The sequence below is a fragment of the Pongo pygmaeus genome, chromosome 9, assembly GCF_028885625.2.
Source record: "Pongo pygmaeus isolate AG05252 chromosome 9, NHGRI_mPonPyg2-v2.0_pri, whole genome shotgun sequence".
Classification (NCBI taxonomy): domain Eukaryota; kingdom Metazoa; phylum Chordata; class Mammalia; order Primates; family Hominidae; genus Pongo; species Pongo pygmaeus.
In genome coordinates this window covers 32833124-32851422 of record NC_072382.2, presented here as the reverse complement: position 1 = coordinate 32851422, position 18299 = coordinate 32833124, and the positions used below count along the sequence as shown (strand labels likewise).

The 18299-nt window shown below is 39.7% G+C and overlaps 1 protein-coding gene across 1 annotated transcript in view; it reads left to right on the top strand.

Annotated features, from left to right (window-relative positions):
- The window catches only part of CAT (catalase), a 33940-nt gene that overhangs the window by 14790 nt on the left and 851 nt on the right, over positions 1 to 18299 (top strand). The window contains exons 6-12 of the mRNA XM_054440009.2: positions 467 to 592; positions 3442 to 3633; positions 4094 to 4246; positions 8642 to 8780; positions 11495 to 11625; positions 15364 to 15471; positions 18049 to 18132. Of these exons, the coding sequence (XP_054295984.2) occupies positions 467 to 592; positions 3442 to 3633; positions 4094 to 4246; positions 8642 to 8780; positions 11495 to 11625; positions 15364 to 15471; positions 18049 to 18132 (933 nt within the window). The remainder of the gene's footprint in view (positions 1 to 466; positions 593 to 3441; positions 3634 to 4093; positions 4247 to 8641; positions 8781 to 11494; positions 11626 to 15363; positions 15472 to 18048; positions 18133 to 18299) is intronic.

Here is an 18299-nt window from a genome sequence, read left to right as displayed (position 1 = left end):
AATAACTGGCTTTACTAATCATCCCCCATTCATCGGCCTTAAATGATGATAATGATGATGATAGATAGCTAGCAACATTGTCAGTTGATATTTAGCAATAGTAAGGATGAAAGTCTGTAGTATAAGGTAAAGCTCTGTATTAGGGAAGTGAGGGGAAAGTAGTACCAAACAAATTTGCTATGAAAATAAATTTTGAATAACAAATTAGGCCAGTTTTCAGGTTGTTTTAGCTTTCCTTCATAGAATTTTGAGTCATAGTGTAGTGATTTGCATAACATTTTGGTTTAAACTTTTTCTGTTTGTTATTTTCTACAGGTGAAATAATAATGGTAACCCTTCCCATGGGAAATTGGCTAGTATGTTTTATGTCATTAAGGGACTTTCTGGAAACTAAGGAATATCTTAAAAATCAAGGATGTTTTGATTTAAATGAAAACATTTTAGGCTTTATATTTCTGTTCCTTAGGTTTCTTTCTTGTTCAGTGATCGGGGGATTCCAGATGGACATCGCCACATGAATGGATATGGCTCACATACTTTCAAGCTGGTTAATGCAAATGGAGAGGCGGTTTATTGCAAATTCCATTATAAGGTACGTGTTACCTTTGGGGCAGAGGGTACAAGGCTCCTACCACACACCTCCTTATTTTTCCTGAAGGATTGAGCAAATATTAAGGCTTCTCCCACTTTCCCTCACCTTCATCCCCAAAGATGGGAAGTATTGATCTCGTTGATCAGTACTGTGAATATTTTGTTGGCTCCCACCTGAGGATATAACTTCACACTGTCCTATTAGAACTGTGTGTGGTTCCTCTTTAGTCTCCCTTTTACATGTGGCCAGAGGTAAGGCACATGGCTGCGATCAACAGTTGAAGCTTCTTTTTTCTGGATCCTGTGTCCCTTGTCATAAATATTTAGAAAATGTGCTGCTTTTGTGCTGCTTCTGGTTTAATGTTTCTGGGCTAGCAGCTTCATGTTGAGTACAGCTTTCTCCATGAAGAGGGACTATCTAAGCTTTTGGTTTGGGCTCAAAGAAGATAGTATAGACCTGTAGGCTAGGCAGAAGGAAATAATTTCCACCTAGTTTAAGATAGGCTCTCGCTCTGTCACTGAGGCTGGAGTGCAGTGGTATGATCATAACTCACAGTAACTCCTGGGTTGCAGTGAACTCCTGGACTCAAGGGATCCCCCTGCCTCAGAGTAGCTGAGGCTACAGGCGTGCACCACCATGCTTGGCTGATTTTTAAATTTTTTTATAGAGATGGGGTCTTGCTCTGTTGCCCAGGCTGGTCTCAAACTCCTGGCCTCAAGTGCGTCCTCCACTTTGGCCTTCCAAAGTGTTGGGATTACAGGTGTGAGCCACTGTGCCTGGCCCTAGCCTGGCTTTTCTAGAGTTCTTGTTGGAGTTTGGAGTCAAGCTCTAGAAAATAATAAAGTGCTACGATGTTTTGCCTTTCCTAGCCCTGAGTCATTATCCTGAGCATACATACCTTTTAGGGCCCAGAAGAGGGCTAAGACAGCTTGGAGCATATCCCAATCTCAACATCACTTCCAACATCCAGTAGCATCTTTCCAATATCATTTCTTTTAACTTTTTAAGTCATCCATCTATTTACTTAGCATTTATTGAGGTTGTATTATGAACAAGGCATATAAGTAAAATCAATTACCAATGTCAGAAAACAAAATTATACTGTTTTTAAAAATTTGTATTCATATAGCCAGATCAAATCAGTTACATCTGGGGAGGGTTTTGAGAATGTTTTAATCAACTGAAATATTATAAAGGGCCCTCTTTTGGTATAAGCATGGCATTTGTTACAATGAGCAATATTACCAGTGAACCCTGGCATGTTAGTGATATTCCCAGAGAACTCCCGAGGGCTAGTTAAAAACAAGCCTGAGAACCTCTGTTTCCAAATACTGCTGCTAAGATAAGCAGAAAGAAGTGGGCTCGTGACCAGTACTGGATAATCTCTCTCTTAATGACATCCAAAAGCCCTGTTTTCTTCTATCCTGTTTTCTTCTATCCTGTTTTCTTCTTTATTTGAACAATTTAATGTAGGTATATCAAACAGGAAAACTACCACCTCTTTTTATATTCATAACTTGGATCTATAATATATGACAAGGAAAAATTTTATGAAACAGTCGACCCATTGGCTTGTAATTGCCAAAAGGGCCAATGTAGTGTTACTTAGAGTAAGACTAAATGGTTGTATCTGGGACAGCCATTCTAGTTGGTAGCCTTGGAGTTATGCCAGCCTGAACTCAAATTTTTACTCTCCTAGATAATTGTGGCCTTGGGCATAGTATTAAAAGTTCTTTGAGCTCCAGTTCTTTTCACTGTAAAGTTGGCATAATATTACCAGCTATACAAGTCCTGGAAAGATTGGATTGCTTGTGGGTCTTTTATCCTAGGGCCCTAAGGTAGCCTAAGATCTACATGGATTCATCAGTCTGGATTATTCTGACCTAAGATTATTCTTTTCTAAACCTAAAGGATTCAGTTAAAATCAGAAAGGTATTGCAATGTTATTGTACTACTTAATATATTAGCTTTTTGGGTGATCTGTACATGGTGACCTTCATTGTTTTAATCTTGAAGGTGGCTTTACTTGTGGTTCAGTAGTAAGAGTTCAAACCTTTTCACTGATGAGACAGTTGGGATTTCTGTGGTAGAAATAGACCCGCGTTCAGAGTTGATTTTTGCTAAGGAAATCTTTCTGCGGCACTTGGCTTGTTGGGAGGTCTTTCGGAATAAGATCACATGGTCAGTCCATCAAAGAACAGTATGATATGATAACAGGAGCACTTATGAAGTGACACAGCTTCTCTGGGTTTTAATGTCTTGCTTGGAAAGTCAGAATATTAATTTTGCCTGCTCATATTCAGAGAACTAGTTCCAGGTGGCTGTACTGAAGTTCTTTTCAGTTCTATGAGCTATGATTCTATGATTTATTAAAAAAAAAAAAAAAAAAGGAATAGGACAGGGGTGAAGGGATACTGGCCGAGCACAGTCTCAGTAATTGATTTGAGCTGTCATGAAATGGAAAACGTTACTTCATGATAAAAGGGAAGTAGTCCTTTAATTTTATTAATCCTTTGCCTACTTTTAAGATATATTTTGATTTTTCTGATTTGGAAAGTAACATGAGTGTAAAAATTCAAATAATAGAATACGTAAAGGGAAAGATAGGACTGATTTTAAATATGAAATGTGTAGATGGGATTCCCTTGACATTTAAAAGTATTGGGATAATCAAGTAGAATTTCTTGTTGATAAATTCATTAGTATCAGATTTGAACAATGGAAGTATTGTTGTAAAGAAAGTTCATTCTTTGGGCAGTGTTACTCGTAATCCTTCAATGAATTACTGATGAAATTTTGATAACTTTGCCAATAAGTTTCCATTGGAGCTTCTTTCTTTCATTTTGTAGACTGACCAGGGCATCAAAAACCTTTCTGTTGAAGATGCGGCGAGACTTTCCCAGGAAGATCCTGACTATGGCATCCGGGATCTTTTTAACGCCATTGCCACAGAAAAGTACCCCTCCTGGACTTTTTACATCCAGGTCATGACATTTAATCAGGCAGAAACTTTTCCATTTAATCCATTTGATCTCACCAAGGTGAGTCAGTAGCAACTATATTGTTTTCTTTTTTAAGTCTCTTCTTACCTAATTAGAAAAAAATCTAGTCAAACAATTATAATAATGGGGAAGTCATATACAAAATACAGAGGGTACCACTTCAGAGTGTCCTAAGCTGTGAATGAGTGCTTACCAGCATCTTACTTCCATGTTCCTGTTTGTCATTTCATTGAGTATGTGTATGTGTCTTCATATATTGTTATTAACAGGGAACAGATTGTGAAAAGCTGATGTACTTTTTCCTGGGGAAACTGTCAGCGTTTACCACTTACTATTGTGAAAGATTTAACTAAGGCACTCATCTTAAATTCTTATGTTTTATTGGATTTAAAAATTATTTTCATTGGCTTGATTGTATTTGAAATCTGGTATTTTTGTGGGTAGCTTTGATTTCCTTCAGTTGATTGCCTGGTAATTGTGTATATGACATCATTTTCAGGTTTGGCCTCACAAGGACTACCCTCTCATCCCAGTTGGTAAACTGGTCTTAAACCGGAATCCAGTTAATTACTTTGCTGAGGTTGAACAGATAGCCTTCGACCCAAGCAACATGCCCCCTGGCATTGAGGCCAGTCCTGACAAAATGCTTCAGGTGAGCCTGGTGGATTGTGCTGTTCTGAGGCAGGTGTCCATGTGAGCACGCACACACAAAATATGCAGCTTGGCATGATCTTTATATGAGGAATTAACGAGAACATTACTTAAACTTTAATCTGGGTGCTCGGTTACCTTGTGGGATTCACTGAGGTGAACTATTCTTCAATGAGCATTCCTTGAATAAACCAAGTATAAACAAAAGTCCATGGTAAGATCCCTACATATGTGAAGACAAGAATACTTAGTCTCTTAATTAAAAAAAAAAGACATAATAGAAATACCTTAAGTATTGATAGAGTGAAGCATCGTTTGTTTGGTCTGTAGCTGAAGTATGGTTAATTAATTATAATACCTTAGTAAGCCTAACTTTATTAATTTTCTTCTTCTTTTTTTTTTTTTTTTTTTGAGACAGTCTTGCTCTGTCGCCCAGGCTGGAGTGCAGTGGCATGATCTCGGCTCACTGCAACCTCTGCCTCCCAGGTTCAAGCGATCCTCCTACCTCAGCCTCTTGATTAGCTACAGGCACCTGCCATCATGCCCAGCTAATTTTTGTATTTTTAGTAGAGATGGGGTTTCGCCCTGTTGGCCAGGGTGGTCTCAAACTCCTGACTTCAAGTGATCTGCCTGCCTCGGCCTCCCAAAGTGCTGCATTATAGGTGTGAGCCACCGCAGCTGGCCTCATTTTCTATTTCATGATGATGCTTGAATTTTTCCATTTGTAAAAAGAGATCTAGGGATGATCTTTATGAACTGCATGTATGCTGCCAGTGATAAAAGCAGTGGATTAACCATTCACCTTGCTAATGTTGTTAAGCCTTCAGTATGTTTTACATCACTTTTTAATATGCTCTTTCAAGAGTACCAAGAGTGAAAAATTGTACTTTGGATCAGAATCAGTAAGAAAATAATTGGCTTAATAATTACTGTATAAATCAATCTTTTGTGGTTTTGGACTGTGACCTTGAAACAAAGGTTAAAGATTGTACCCTAAATCAGACCACAGCGACTGAAGGTTACTTCTTATGTAAGTATCTGATTCCAGTTCAGAGTTCAGTCTGCATGGAGGACAAGCTAAGATTCCATTTTTAAAAAATAACTTTTTTGCTTATGACATTGGGGAACATCTGAGGCTTTTATAGAAAGCAAGTTTTTCATTAGTTTTTATTTCAATTCAACTGTTACAAATTGAGTACCTGTCCGTTGTGTATGGTGGACTGTCTTGGGTGCCATAATGTAAGGCAGAATGCCGTGGTGATCCAGAAGGCAAAATTTTGTCTGATGGGAGGTCAGCCACGAAGTTTCATGAACGAGGTAGCATTTGAGATTGTTTTGAAGAATAGATAGGATTTTGATTTTTAGTAGGTAAAATGGGGCAGGAGAAGGACATGAGTATAGGCACAAAGGTGGAACATGTTAGGTGTGTTGAAACTATAAATAGTCACTCTTTCCTGAATGAGAAGAATAGAGTTTGGATAGGTTCATTGAGTATATGTCAGAGGGGACCTTAAATACTTGAGTAGGAGTGAAAAGCTTTCTTCAGTTTTGAGAAATGTGGTCTGGGATATATTGAGTAGAATCACTCCTCTTGATGATAAATAGAAAAAGCGAGAACTAGGGATTGGGAATAGCAAAAGGAAAGTCAGGCAGTTCTCAGAGGAAAAGCAGAAGTTTGCATTGAAACCAGGGAGTAGAGGAAGCCAAAACAAGGTGATCCTGGGCCCTAAAACTCCCTACCTGGTGGCTGAACTGTGAGAGGATGAGGCTAATGGGATTTGCCAAGGCATGAAATTGTCGTGGGCAGAGCTAAGGCTGCATAACCCTCATTACCCAGGGAGGGAACGGATTGAGGAATACAAGGTTACCTAAACTCTTTTCACAAGAATCCAAGTCACCATGGGTCTCTGGAACCACAGTGGGACCGTGAGGCAGTCAGCAGCACTGAGTCATATAATTTGAAGAACAATGAAGATTTGAATGGAGAACTAGGCCCCCGGGGAAAGGACTGCAAAGCAAATACATATTCTCTACATTCCTAAGAAAGCAAATGTGTAAGGCAGCTATTCAAACAGTGGGGAGGAGAGTTCTGAAAAAGGATGACAAGTAGAAAGTAATATAATTTCTGTTAGTATTAATTTTAGTTCTGGCAAATATATCTATTTTAAATTCAGTGTACTCTTTATAGGTTGTTTTTTTTTTAAATGAGTTTTAGAAAGTGTTTGAAAGAGTTTTCATAAGTTTGTCGAGTTATTGTTTCTAGCCTAGCTTTTCCCCATCTTTCTTAGGTCATTTAGCTATGAGTTCCAATACCATGGAGCCTGTGAGGAGCCGTACAGTTGGGGAAGGACTATTGTACTCATTTAGCCATTTGGTGACCATTAAGGAATGATTTGAGATTTTTTGAGTAGGTGAGTAGGGAGTATGTAGATTGTCTTGTTGGACAGGAAGTGGAAAGCCAGTTAGTGGGGGCTTTGGGGTTATTCCTGCTGAGAGCTCATGAGTATTGTAGCCTAGGCAGTGACGGTTGATATATTAATGGGCAGTGTTTACAGGTGCCTTTTAACAAGGTCATGTTAATAAGTTTTATAACTTTATCCAAAGTGGTGAGCCACACCATGGTGAAATGGACAAATAATATAATACAAGTCATAGAGAGACTGTCTCCTGAGTACCTGAGGACATAGGTGCAGCCTTTCTTGCTCTCATTCTCTGCATTTTGCCAAGAGTTGGAGAAGTTGGGCCAGTTGCTTGGGTGGGAAAGGCTTTCCCACTCACGCAGGTCCAGCAAGGGAGTTCAGGCACAGGGCCTTGGGGAAGGCCTAGTTTCAAGCTGGTGTCAGGTTATGGCCTCACTGTGCCCATTTCCCAACCTTTCTTGGTCTCCACCCATAGGTGGGGTAAGGTTGCCTGATAAACACAGGGTGACACAAAATCAGAATTATGTGATAGAGGCCCATGGCAGGATTATATCTCCTATCCTGTTGATAGAGTCAAGAGCACAACTTTTTGAGCCAAAGGAGACAACCAGCTTCCAACCTATAGCTGAGTTTTGGTCATGGCCGCATGGCCGGTCATCTAAATATGACCTTAGGCTATTTGAAATTATAATAAGAGGGAGTCATTCAGCCAAAAGCAAAATATTGACAGAACACTGGGACTGGATTAAGTCTGTTGGTATCAGTGATTTGGAACAAGGTTATTGCTTAAGTTGCCCTGTTCAATTTGGTTTTTATTTTGCCTCATAGAATTAGGGATATAAAAATACTTTTAAGGTTCAAGGCCAATGATAAATTCAATGGAAGAAAAATTGCTCATAGAAAAGAAGTATGAATAATGAGAATAGTTCAATAATTAGATATTAAGATTAATGCAGAATTTATCATAAAGCTTTTGTTTGAGCATTAACTGAAAGAAATTTCAAAATGCTTGACATCTTTGCCTTGGTTAACATGAAACATAATTTAATCTTAGATTCATTACCTTTGGCATTGTAGGGCTTTCATTTTGAGCCATAGATTTTTTGTTATTGTTGTTTATGTCTAGAAAGTCTCAGAGCTCAAATTGTATCTGAGATAATTCCGAAGGCAGCATGAGAGGTACCTTTTTTTTTTTTTCCTGATCTTGCTCTGTTGCCCAGGCTGGATTGCAGTTACACGATTGCAGCTCACTGCTGCCTCAACCCCCTGGGCCAAGCAGTCCTCCCACTTCAGCATCTTGGAGTAGCTGGGACTACAGGCACATGCCACCATGCTTGGCTAATGTTTTAATATTTTTTTTGTAGAGACAGGTCTCACTGTGTTGCCCAGGCTGGTCTCAAACTCCAGGGCCCAAGCGATCCTCTCACCTTGGCCTCCCAGAGTGCTGGGATTATAATAGGCATGGGCCACTGTGCCCAGTTGGAAGTGCTTATTTGAAGAATTTCCCATACTGTTGGTTTTGTAGAAATGTGTTGCTTTTTGTAAAGAGCAAATGATTGGTTCCTCCCCTGGAGTGGGGGAATGAGGAGAAATAGAATTAATTCAATATTTCAGTTATTTAATGTTCTAGCACATTTATTTTATAATGCAATACTTCCTTGGGAATAGGAAGTAATACTGTATAAGACAAGACACTAACTTATTATGCAGAAGGGGAAAAAAAAGATATTATTACCAAAAACAGATGTGAAGATTTATGGTTGGCCATAAGGCCTGGGAAATTAAGAACTGTTCAGTTAGGGAGAACTCATTTCATAAGAGTAGAGGCTTCACTCTTAAGTAGGGGGAAAGGCAGAATTTTGTGGTAACCATGTACAGAGTGCTTTGTACTTCCAATTTCAGAATGAAGTTTACAGCCCATTCCTATGTTATATGTTACTGCCTCTAGTCAGTGTCTATTGTATTTATTACTGCAGGGCCGCCTTTTTGCCTATCCTGACACTCACCGCCATCGCCTGGGACCCAATTATCTTCATATACCTGTGAACTGTCCCTACCGTGCTCGAGTGGCCAACTACCAGCGTGACGGCCCCATGTGCATGCAGGACAATCAGGGTAGGCCTAAAGATGTTGGGCTCCCCCTGCGTGGGCAGAGGGCATGTGGAGCAGATGGGTGGGAGGCCAGGCCAGTGGCTCTCAAGCTGGCCTCTCAGGACCTCCTGTAAGGTAAAGGTGCTCCCCAGGTGCTGCTAACTGGGCGCTTTTTTGCCCAGCAGTGAAGATTTAGGCTGCCTGAGGACTCTCCATGCTTTTTATCTATTTTATATATTTTATTGAGAGTTTCCACCTCAGATGTTACTTGTATCCAGTAGTTAAAAGCAGGGAGAAAGATCTTTCACACTGGCTAGAGTACAGTAACATCCAGCTTGGGAGTTAGGTTTTGAAGACACTTCACCAAAATGGACAATTCCTTAACTCACTGTGAAATCACCAAGACTTAGACCCTTGGAAGTGCGAAAGCCAAGAGTTGGAGTATTCTGTTTCTCTTTGCAGTTCTGTTGTGGCCCCGGAGGAGCAGGTCTAGCTAGAATTTGGAGGGGAGCTAGAATTAGCAGGGAAGGCTGGGGAGAAGAGAGTAGGGGAGGCAGAGCAAGTCAAAGGATTCCCCTCCCTTCATTTTTTCCTAAGTGAATAAAGTCAGGTGAATCAACTTACCACTTTTTGTTTTTTGGAACTCATTTATCAAACTTAGGATCTTTTTCTTTTAACTACTTTTTTTTTGGTGTCGTATACAAACAGCCTCTGGTTCTAATTACTTTTTCTAATAAGTCAAGCAGAATGCTTGATTAAAGTTTTTTCCTTTTACTATTCCACAGTTTAATATAGATCTTAGTTATTTTCTTTTCCCATTTAGGACACGTGTTTTAGTAATATAGACTGCATGCATTGATCCCTTTAGAAATTTTACTGATGATTTATATTTATAGCCACAGATGTCTATATTCAAACAAAGTTTATTTTTCTATGATAAAAATAATACAAGTGTCCTAAAGAAAATTTGGAAAATATAGGAAAAAGAAGAAAAAGAAAAATTCCCATATAGTCCCAACACCCAAAGGTCATAGCTATTACATTTTGCTATATTTATTTATCTATTTATTTATTTTTTAGACAGAGTCTCACTCTGTTGCCCAGGCTGGAGTGCAGTACATGATCTTGGCTCACTGCAGCCTCTGCCTCCGGATTCAAGAGATTCTCATGCCTCAGCCTCCCGAGTAGCTGGAAGTATAGGAGTGTGCCACCACGCCAGCTAATTTTTGTATTTTTAGTAGAGACAGGGTTTCATTGGCTAGGCTGGTCTTGAACTCTTGACCTCAGGTGATCCACCCACTTTGGCCCCTCAAAGTGCTGGGATTACAGGCATGAGCCACTGTGCCTGGCCTGATTTTAAAAGTAGAGCATTCGGGCTGTGACCTTGAAGCTCCATGAAAGAGCTTAATTGTTCCTGTGCAGTGCCTTAAAGACAACTCCCACTTTGAGTAAAGGTCAGAGCTCATTTGGAAGTAGGATTTTAAAAATTAACTAGGCATATTTCAAAGAGCTAGTTCTTAATGAAGAAAACACTGTGATGGCTGGTTTTTGGAGCATTTTGCTTTTCATGTAGATGTGACTGATCTGTTGAATTTGTTGAGCAAATAATTGGGCTCTATAATAGTATGGTGTTCTTCCTTCCCCTACACACACACACTTGGTGTCTTGATGAGTGTCATACATAGGCACCTCTTGATTATCCACTGTGGATAATCTATTATGGCAGTGAGCTGGCTAAAATTCCAACCCCAGATTGGTTTGCTTAAACCGCTTGATATGTTTCTGGGCCACTCCTGTTTAGGCAGTGTGTGCTCGGGTAATGAAAGCTTCTGCTAATGTCAGCCAAAGCATAGTTGAGAAAATAAATATGCTAAAACGAAAAAAAGCCTTATAGTTTATTTCAAAAGTCATAGAAAATATTTTGATTGTATTTGTCACTGTTTCTTGTAAGTCCAGATAAGTAAGTGCTGATATACAATTACCACATTTTAAAAAATTATTTGTTTATTGGTCTGTGGAGGGTATGAAAGTGAAGCTACAATGGAACAAAGTCATCATCATCAGTAAAGGAGAGATACCCTGAGAATCCTAAAAATACTTTACGGAATAGCAAAGTAGAGTTCTGTAATGGAAATACTGTATATGCTGGGCTGGAGAAGACAAAAAACCCAGAGTTCCAACCCCATATCTATACCACTGGCTACTGTATGAGCTTGCGGCAGTCAGGTCCCATCACAGAGCTCCATGCTTGTGTCGGTAGATTCAAGGAGCAGAACCAGAACTTTCAGATTTCCCTCAAGAATTTTGTGATGCAGTGTTTGAATTGAGCCCAAGTCCAAATGACACAATTTTTCAAGTCAATTTTGAAATGTGTCTTTGAGCCTCATCCCTATATGGTTGCCAAATCAAGCTGTATAAACTTCTACATGTGCTGTAAGCCTCAGAAGACTTGATAGATGAGACCCTTTGAAGTGTCAAAAGGGACTTTGAGATTCATTCATAAAGTGCGGCAGCCTGTGCAAGAATTTAGCAGATGGCAATGTTCCCTAAGAATCTTCATACTACCTGTAGCTAAATGCGGGAAATTAAAAATAATATGTATGCGTTGTGTTTATATCTGTGTATGTGTACGTGTATATTTGATTACCACTTGAATTTATTTCTCATCACAGTGATTATTTGCAGGCTTACTTGACTTTTCTTATTCCTAAGTGCATCTGGGTGGTTTTGCTTTGAAGGTGGTGCTCCAAATTACTACCCCAACAGCTTTGGTGCTCCAGAACAACAGCCTTCTGCCCTGGAGCATAGCACCCAATGTTCTGGAGAAGTGCAGAGATTCAACACTGCCAGTGATGATAACGTTACTCAGGTAATGACTTCTTTGTCTGCTATGGAAGTCACCTGCTAATTCTCCTTGTCAATGCCTGCATAATGCCCCTCCCCGCAAACGCCCAACTGTCTGATGTATCTTAAATTGAATTCAAGGAAGACTCATCTGTAATAGTAAATTGGGCCCCTTACTGGGTGGAGTTGAAGGGTTATATCACTCTGGTCTTTTGCCTCAAGGTATGGAGACTCCGTCTCAGTTATTTCAAACTTTATTGAAGGGATATGGGGAGGGGTCATTGGGGAAACAGCAATCTCGTGGGAATTTAAGAAATGAGCATGTACAGCTTACATGGAGACAAATCTAAGAATCTGGGCAGGACGGCCCAGGTTCAAGGACTAGAACTAGAGATCCAAAATAGCTCTGGGAGCCTCGGCCACAAGAGTGTGGGTGTTTCCACTGCAGGGCTCGCCCTTCGCGTGGCTTATTCTCCATCTGTCTGCTTCTGCTTGCCAATGCTAATTGATTATTTTTACCACAGCTTCCTGTTTTCTCCTATCTGAGTCAGAGCTTCTGTTTTATCATTGTTGTGGCTCTTCCACAACAATGGAAAACTTTCCTTTATGGCATCCAGCTCTCCTTTATGGCAACTTTTTCCATGTATTACTTTTTGTTTTGGACCACCTTTTACTCCTTCTCTCAACATGTCTATCTCTAGATTCTAGAGGGATGGAATCCTATTGACTTGGCTAATCTTTTCACCCCAGGTTGCACCATTGGCCTTGGTCAGCCTCTAGTTAACTGCCCCAGGGCAAGTGCTCCTTCTCTTTCCAGTCGCCTATGGCTGCCCTAAGGGCTGTTTCAGCACATGCTATGAAGGAGGCCCTTGAACTTGGAAGGGCCCGTGGGTGGGCAGCTGCCTCCTTAATGTGTCCAGTACAACTTATGCCACACACAATAAAATAGTAAAGTTAAAGGTATAGTTGTTCTAGAGCTCTGTTTGAGCAGTTAGTGTTAAACTTAGTATTTAAATTAGATTAGAACCTATTTCTAGTTTCTCAGTTTGTGAATGTGGGTTCCAAGTGAAAAATACTTAAATACATGAATTAATTCACTGTGAGGATATCTTTGCTTGAAAAGCATAGATAAAAAAGAAATTATTGTGGGATATAAACTATTTTTAGATGAGCTTAAAACATTTCCTGCAAACCTTTTATGTAACTGCATTATTTTTGGTGATGCAGATGACACCAAGTATATTACAGTACATTCACTGCCTCTCAAAGAATTTTGCCTATGTGAGGTCAATACAGGTATTAACCCAGCTCATACAACCCCTGCAAAAATTAATGAGGCTATTGCTTACACATGAAAATTTATTATGTGCTCATCCTTATTTTATTGAGAGAATTTCTTATCACTATATCGGATATAGTGTGGTTTTTAAGTAATCACAATACTATTGTTATAGATTCATAGCATAATTCTGTGATGATGTATCACATGGGAAATACATAAGAAGGTCCAGATTTATTCTCTTAAAAATGATTCACTTGGGCTTGCATCTGTCTATGGCAGACTAGCTTGTATCATACTTACCATTTCATGGAGAACATTGAAAAGGTAGGTAAAATACATAAAGCACTTGTTTGAAGGCTTTGGAGAGCTAACAAAGCAACAAGGATTTAAGGGACCAAGATCAAAGATGGAAAAGAAGTGCAGAAAAAAAAGTGCAGTGAAGTAAGCTTGACATTTGGTTTCCTTTCCTCTTAAAGTATTTGTTAATTTGTGAGCACTGGTCGCAAGCTGAGTGGTGTTTACAGCAGTCTCATGAGTCTGAAGGGACAAAAATTGGAATTCAAGGTCTGCTAAGAAGCAGAGCCTCTAGTTACACTCAAGGCTTTCAGTTGAAATCCCTAAAGGGCCATGCCTAGGAATAAGGGCAAACATGAAATAAACTTGCTCTCACAAAACAGGAAACACAACTTTGCCTCTGCTCAGTCTCAGATTGGATTAAGGTGATCACTCTCTACGCCATCTGTCAGAAGCAAACAAAATTTTCTTTGGTGGAAAATAGAACCTCAAATGATTCTAGACCTTTTTATATGGAAATGTTCAGCATTCAACAATAAATGACCAGGCACCTAATACATTAAGACGTTATGACTGAAAATCAAGAGGGAGAAAAAACCCCCTTCAAACTGACAGCAGAAACAAACCTACTGGAAGCTTAAATAATGGAACTGTCAGATACAGGTTTTAAAATGACTGATTAATAGGTTTAAGAAAGTAGATGACAGCTTGAAGAATTTAGTAAGAGAACTTTAAGCTATAGAAAAAGAGTTGAATGGACATAACTAGAAAATGTAACAACTGAAATTAGAATTTAGTAGATGGCTTTTAAAGGAGGTTAACATGGCTGAAGAGATTAGTGAATTGGAAGATAGAACAATAGATGTTATCAAGACTACTTCATCTGATGAGCCATAGTGAAAAATTATAATACATACAAGGAAATCCAATGAGAAATTACACATGCAATAATAGATGGAAGAATCATAGACATGATAATTGGAAAGAGGCTTTAAAATAAACATACATATTTAAAGAGATGCAAAAAAGGAATATTATTAAGACAATAGGATATGAGGAGAAAAACAGGTAGATTTGAAAAAGAACCAAATAATATTTTCTAGAAACAAAAATTACAATCCATGAAATAAAAACTCAACAGCTATAGTGACCCAGTCGATGTTTTTGCACAATATGTCAAATACAGCTGAAGAGAGAATTAGTGAATTGGAGATAGGTCTGAGGAAATCCCCAGGATATAGTACTTTGATTAGATTGTGTTAATCCAAAATGTCTGATTAGTTTTGGTATCAGGTTTAAACTTTACTTAAAAATTTAAAAATATAATTATAGCCTGATATTTGATGACTTACGGAAATGATGCATCTCTTAATATTTTATGAAGTTGATACTTTGGAAAATTGGATATTATTGGACTTCATAAATATTAATAGAACAGCACATAGAACAGAGTCTGGCACATTATAGATACTCAATATTTGTTGAATGAGTGGAATGAATGAATGAAATGTAACAATAAAATCATAGCTACAACCTTTTGATTTCAGAATTGGGCAGAGCCTGCTTTGATTCACATACCTGATACTAAGCTCCTATTTTTCATTTTAATTTATGGATATTTATTTTAGAGGTAAACCCAATAATCTAGCAAAATATCACTATTAATATGTCTTGCTTAAGAAATATTGGCTTCTGAATAACTACAGATACACATGTATAAATGAGGTAGTTTTTTAGATATATTATCTCTATATAGATATAATTATCTATCTATATATCAAATTATATCTCTAACTAGCTAGATTAGTTAATTTTCCTCCATGGTTCTGGGTGAGTTGAACAAAGGTATTGTGCTAAGTTTACATTCAAAGGCAGCTTGCACATTTTAGACTTGTCAGTATTAAGAATGTGGTGAGGTTTTAAATTGTAGATCTATTTATAAGAGATCTGTTTATAAGAGATTTATAGCAGTTACTATAAAGGATATAGTTATGAGCTATTAACAAATGAATTTTACTTATTTTGCTTAAAACAAAAAGTGAAGAAAACAACCCAAATTTAAAATTTAAAATTATTCTTAACTTCTAAAGTTTTTTATCATTGATTTCCTAAGTGTTGTAGCAGGTGAATTTTGTTGGTGATAAACTGGTGATTCGATTCTCTGCACTTGCTCTTTTCTCTGAGCAGGTGCGGGCATTCTATGTGAACGTGCTGAATGAGGAACAGAGGAAACGTCTGTGTGAGAACATTGCCGGCCACCTGAAAGATGCACAAATTTTCATCCAGAAGAAAGCGGTGAGTCTTTGTAAGCTGAAGGGTGCCCTCTTCTGGCTTGGGAAGACAGTGTAGCTGTGTGGGAGAACCCTAAAAAGAAAGTGCCATTTCTATTTTACTTAAGAGAACTTAAAAAAAAAAAACACAAAAAAACACTAGTAATCCCCAACCAACTTCTGATTATTTTCTTTCCATGTTTTATCTGGTCCGGCATATCCATCGTCCTTAGCTGTTTGTCCAGTGTGTACTAATTTAGTTGTGTTCAGAGTGAATTTTGTCCTATGCTGTTTAATTCAGCTGCAGCCAAGTTCTGTGCAAGATAGCAATGCAATATCTGGCTATGCAGTATCAAAATGTGAGTCTTGCTGCAATTCTACTTAAACTTTGGATGATAATAAATATATCAGCCAGTGTGATGGCATGCACCTGTAGTCCTAACTACTTGGGAGGTTGAGATGGGAGGATCACTTGAGCCCAGGAATACAGGGCCAGCCTGGACAACATAGGGAGACCCTGTCTCTAAAATCAGTCAATCAGTCAATCAGTCTGTCTTTCTTTTTTGTATTTTTATGGTTTAAAGGCTTAATGTCATGATGCCTCGATCCTCCTTCAGATGCAAACTAGAAATTTGCATGATCTCTGGAGTAAGAACTGCAATGCTTCCAAAAGGCAGGCTAGACTTTCGTGCTAAGGTGCTGGGGTATTTCTGATGGCCGCTCATCGAGCTGCGTGAAGCCCTCTCACTTCTGGTTTCCTGGCCTGTCCCAGAGCTAAACTTTTTGCAAATCTATAAATCTCCCTTTTTCCTTGGCCCCTAGTTGCTGCTTCTCTGTTCCTAGGGGCAGCTGGGCTAGCAGCTGTCTGGGCTGTGTCCAAGAGCCTGGGTTCAAGTATCAGCAGAGAGCTTGACAGGCGCTCTGTGTGGTAGGCAGGGCAGGATTTATCTCCTTTTACTGGAGAGAACGGATAAGACAGCTTGTAAATAGCAGAACTGGGCTGGAACCCTTGGCATTCTCCTTTCACATATGCTGAAACTGTAAGGCTTTTATGGGTTCCCAATGCCCTGCCTCCTCTTGCTGTCCACTGGGGAATTCCTGCCTGAAGTATGTGGAGTTATGTTGCATGTACCAGTGTTCTTGTATCCTTCACATTAACTTTAGGCTGTGTCTGGGCCCGTTTCTCAATGTAAATCACTGTAATTTGTTAAGCGCTTACTCTGAGGTCAGCTCTTTCCATGCAGTAAATGCAGCTCACTTCTCGGCATTTTTCTCACAGCATCCTGTGAGGTAGGTTGTGTGGGTTTTTTTTTTTTTTTTTAAGATGGAGTCTTGTTCTGTCACCCAGGCTCGACTGCAGTGGCATGATCTCGGCTCACTGCAACCTCTGCCTCCTGGGTTCAAGAGATTTTCCTGCCTCAGCCTCCCCAGTAGCTTGGACTACAGGCATGCCCCACCATGCCCAACTAATTTTTGTGTTTTTAGTAGAGACGGGGTTTTGCCATGTTAACCAGGCTGGTCTAACTCCTGACCTCAGGTGATCCACCCACCTCGGCCTCCCAAAGTGCTGGATTTCAGGCGTGAGCCACTGCGCCGGGCCTAGGTTGTATGGGTTTTTTTCCCCAACAATAAGCAATTCTCTAATTCTTTGACAGCAACTGTGTGTCCTATAACTCAATTCAATTCTAACAGTAACTCCTGGAGCTAGAGTCAGAACCCAAAGATTTAGGGGTCATTTCCCACTTTAGATGACAAATGAGGTACCCTGGCTATGCACACTTCTGCAGATTCTGACTGCAAATTAGGGGTTCGCACACCCTCTCCTCAGGTTTGATAATTTGCTGGAAAGATTCATAGAACTCAGGAAAATGATTTACTTATGATTACTGATTTATTATAAAGAATACAACTCAGGAATAGCCAAATGGAAGAGGGGCACAGGGGAAGGCCTCGGAGCTTCTGTGCCTCCCTGGGTGGACCACTCTTCCAGCTCCTGGATGTGTGCACCAATCCAGACACTCCCTGACCTTGCCAGTTGCAGGTTTTTCTGGAGGTTTTATGACATAGGCATGAATGATGAAATGATTGGCTATGGGTGATTGAATACAATCTCCAGCCCCTGTACCCTCCCTGGAAGTTTGGGGGTGGGGCTAGAAGTTCTAACCTTCTGATCGCATGCTTGTTCTTCCTGGTGCCAGCGTCCATCGGGAAGCTATCTAGGCCGCCATGAATCATCTTAGTAGTATATAAAAGACAGTACATTCGAAGGGTTTTAGATCTGTGTCAGGAATGGGGGACAAAGACCAAATAGTATTTTTAAAATTATACTGATTGGGTGTCATTTTCTTGTGCATATCGGCAGAGGGACATAAGCTCAGATAAGTTAAGTGACCTATCCGAGGTTGCTCAGCCAGTATATGTCAGAGCGTTCACTGGACCTGCATCTTAACTCCGAGGCTGGCATTGTTAACACCTATAGTACTGCCTCCTGCTGAAACATCTTTCCTCCCCTATGGAATAAACACTGGGAAACCACAGTCACTGGGGAGTGATATAGTAGGGAGTTAGAGTAATGCTTGCATTTATTTTCCTTTGGCCTTAGGTCAAGAACTTCACTGAGGTCCACCCTGACTACGGGAGCCGCATCCAGGCTCTTCTGGACAAGTACAATGCTGAGAAGCCTAAGGTAAGCTGGGAGCAGCCTGGCCATGCAGAGGCTGTGTGTGCTGGGTTGGAGTAGGCGTGACTTAGTTACCACTTAGCATTACAGTCTGCAGGGTCCATTACCTGCCACTGTTAGATTTCTTAGACAGCTGTGCAGAAATTCATTTGAGAGATAAAGAACTCACTGGC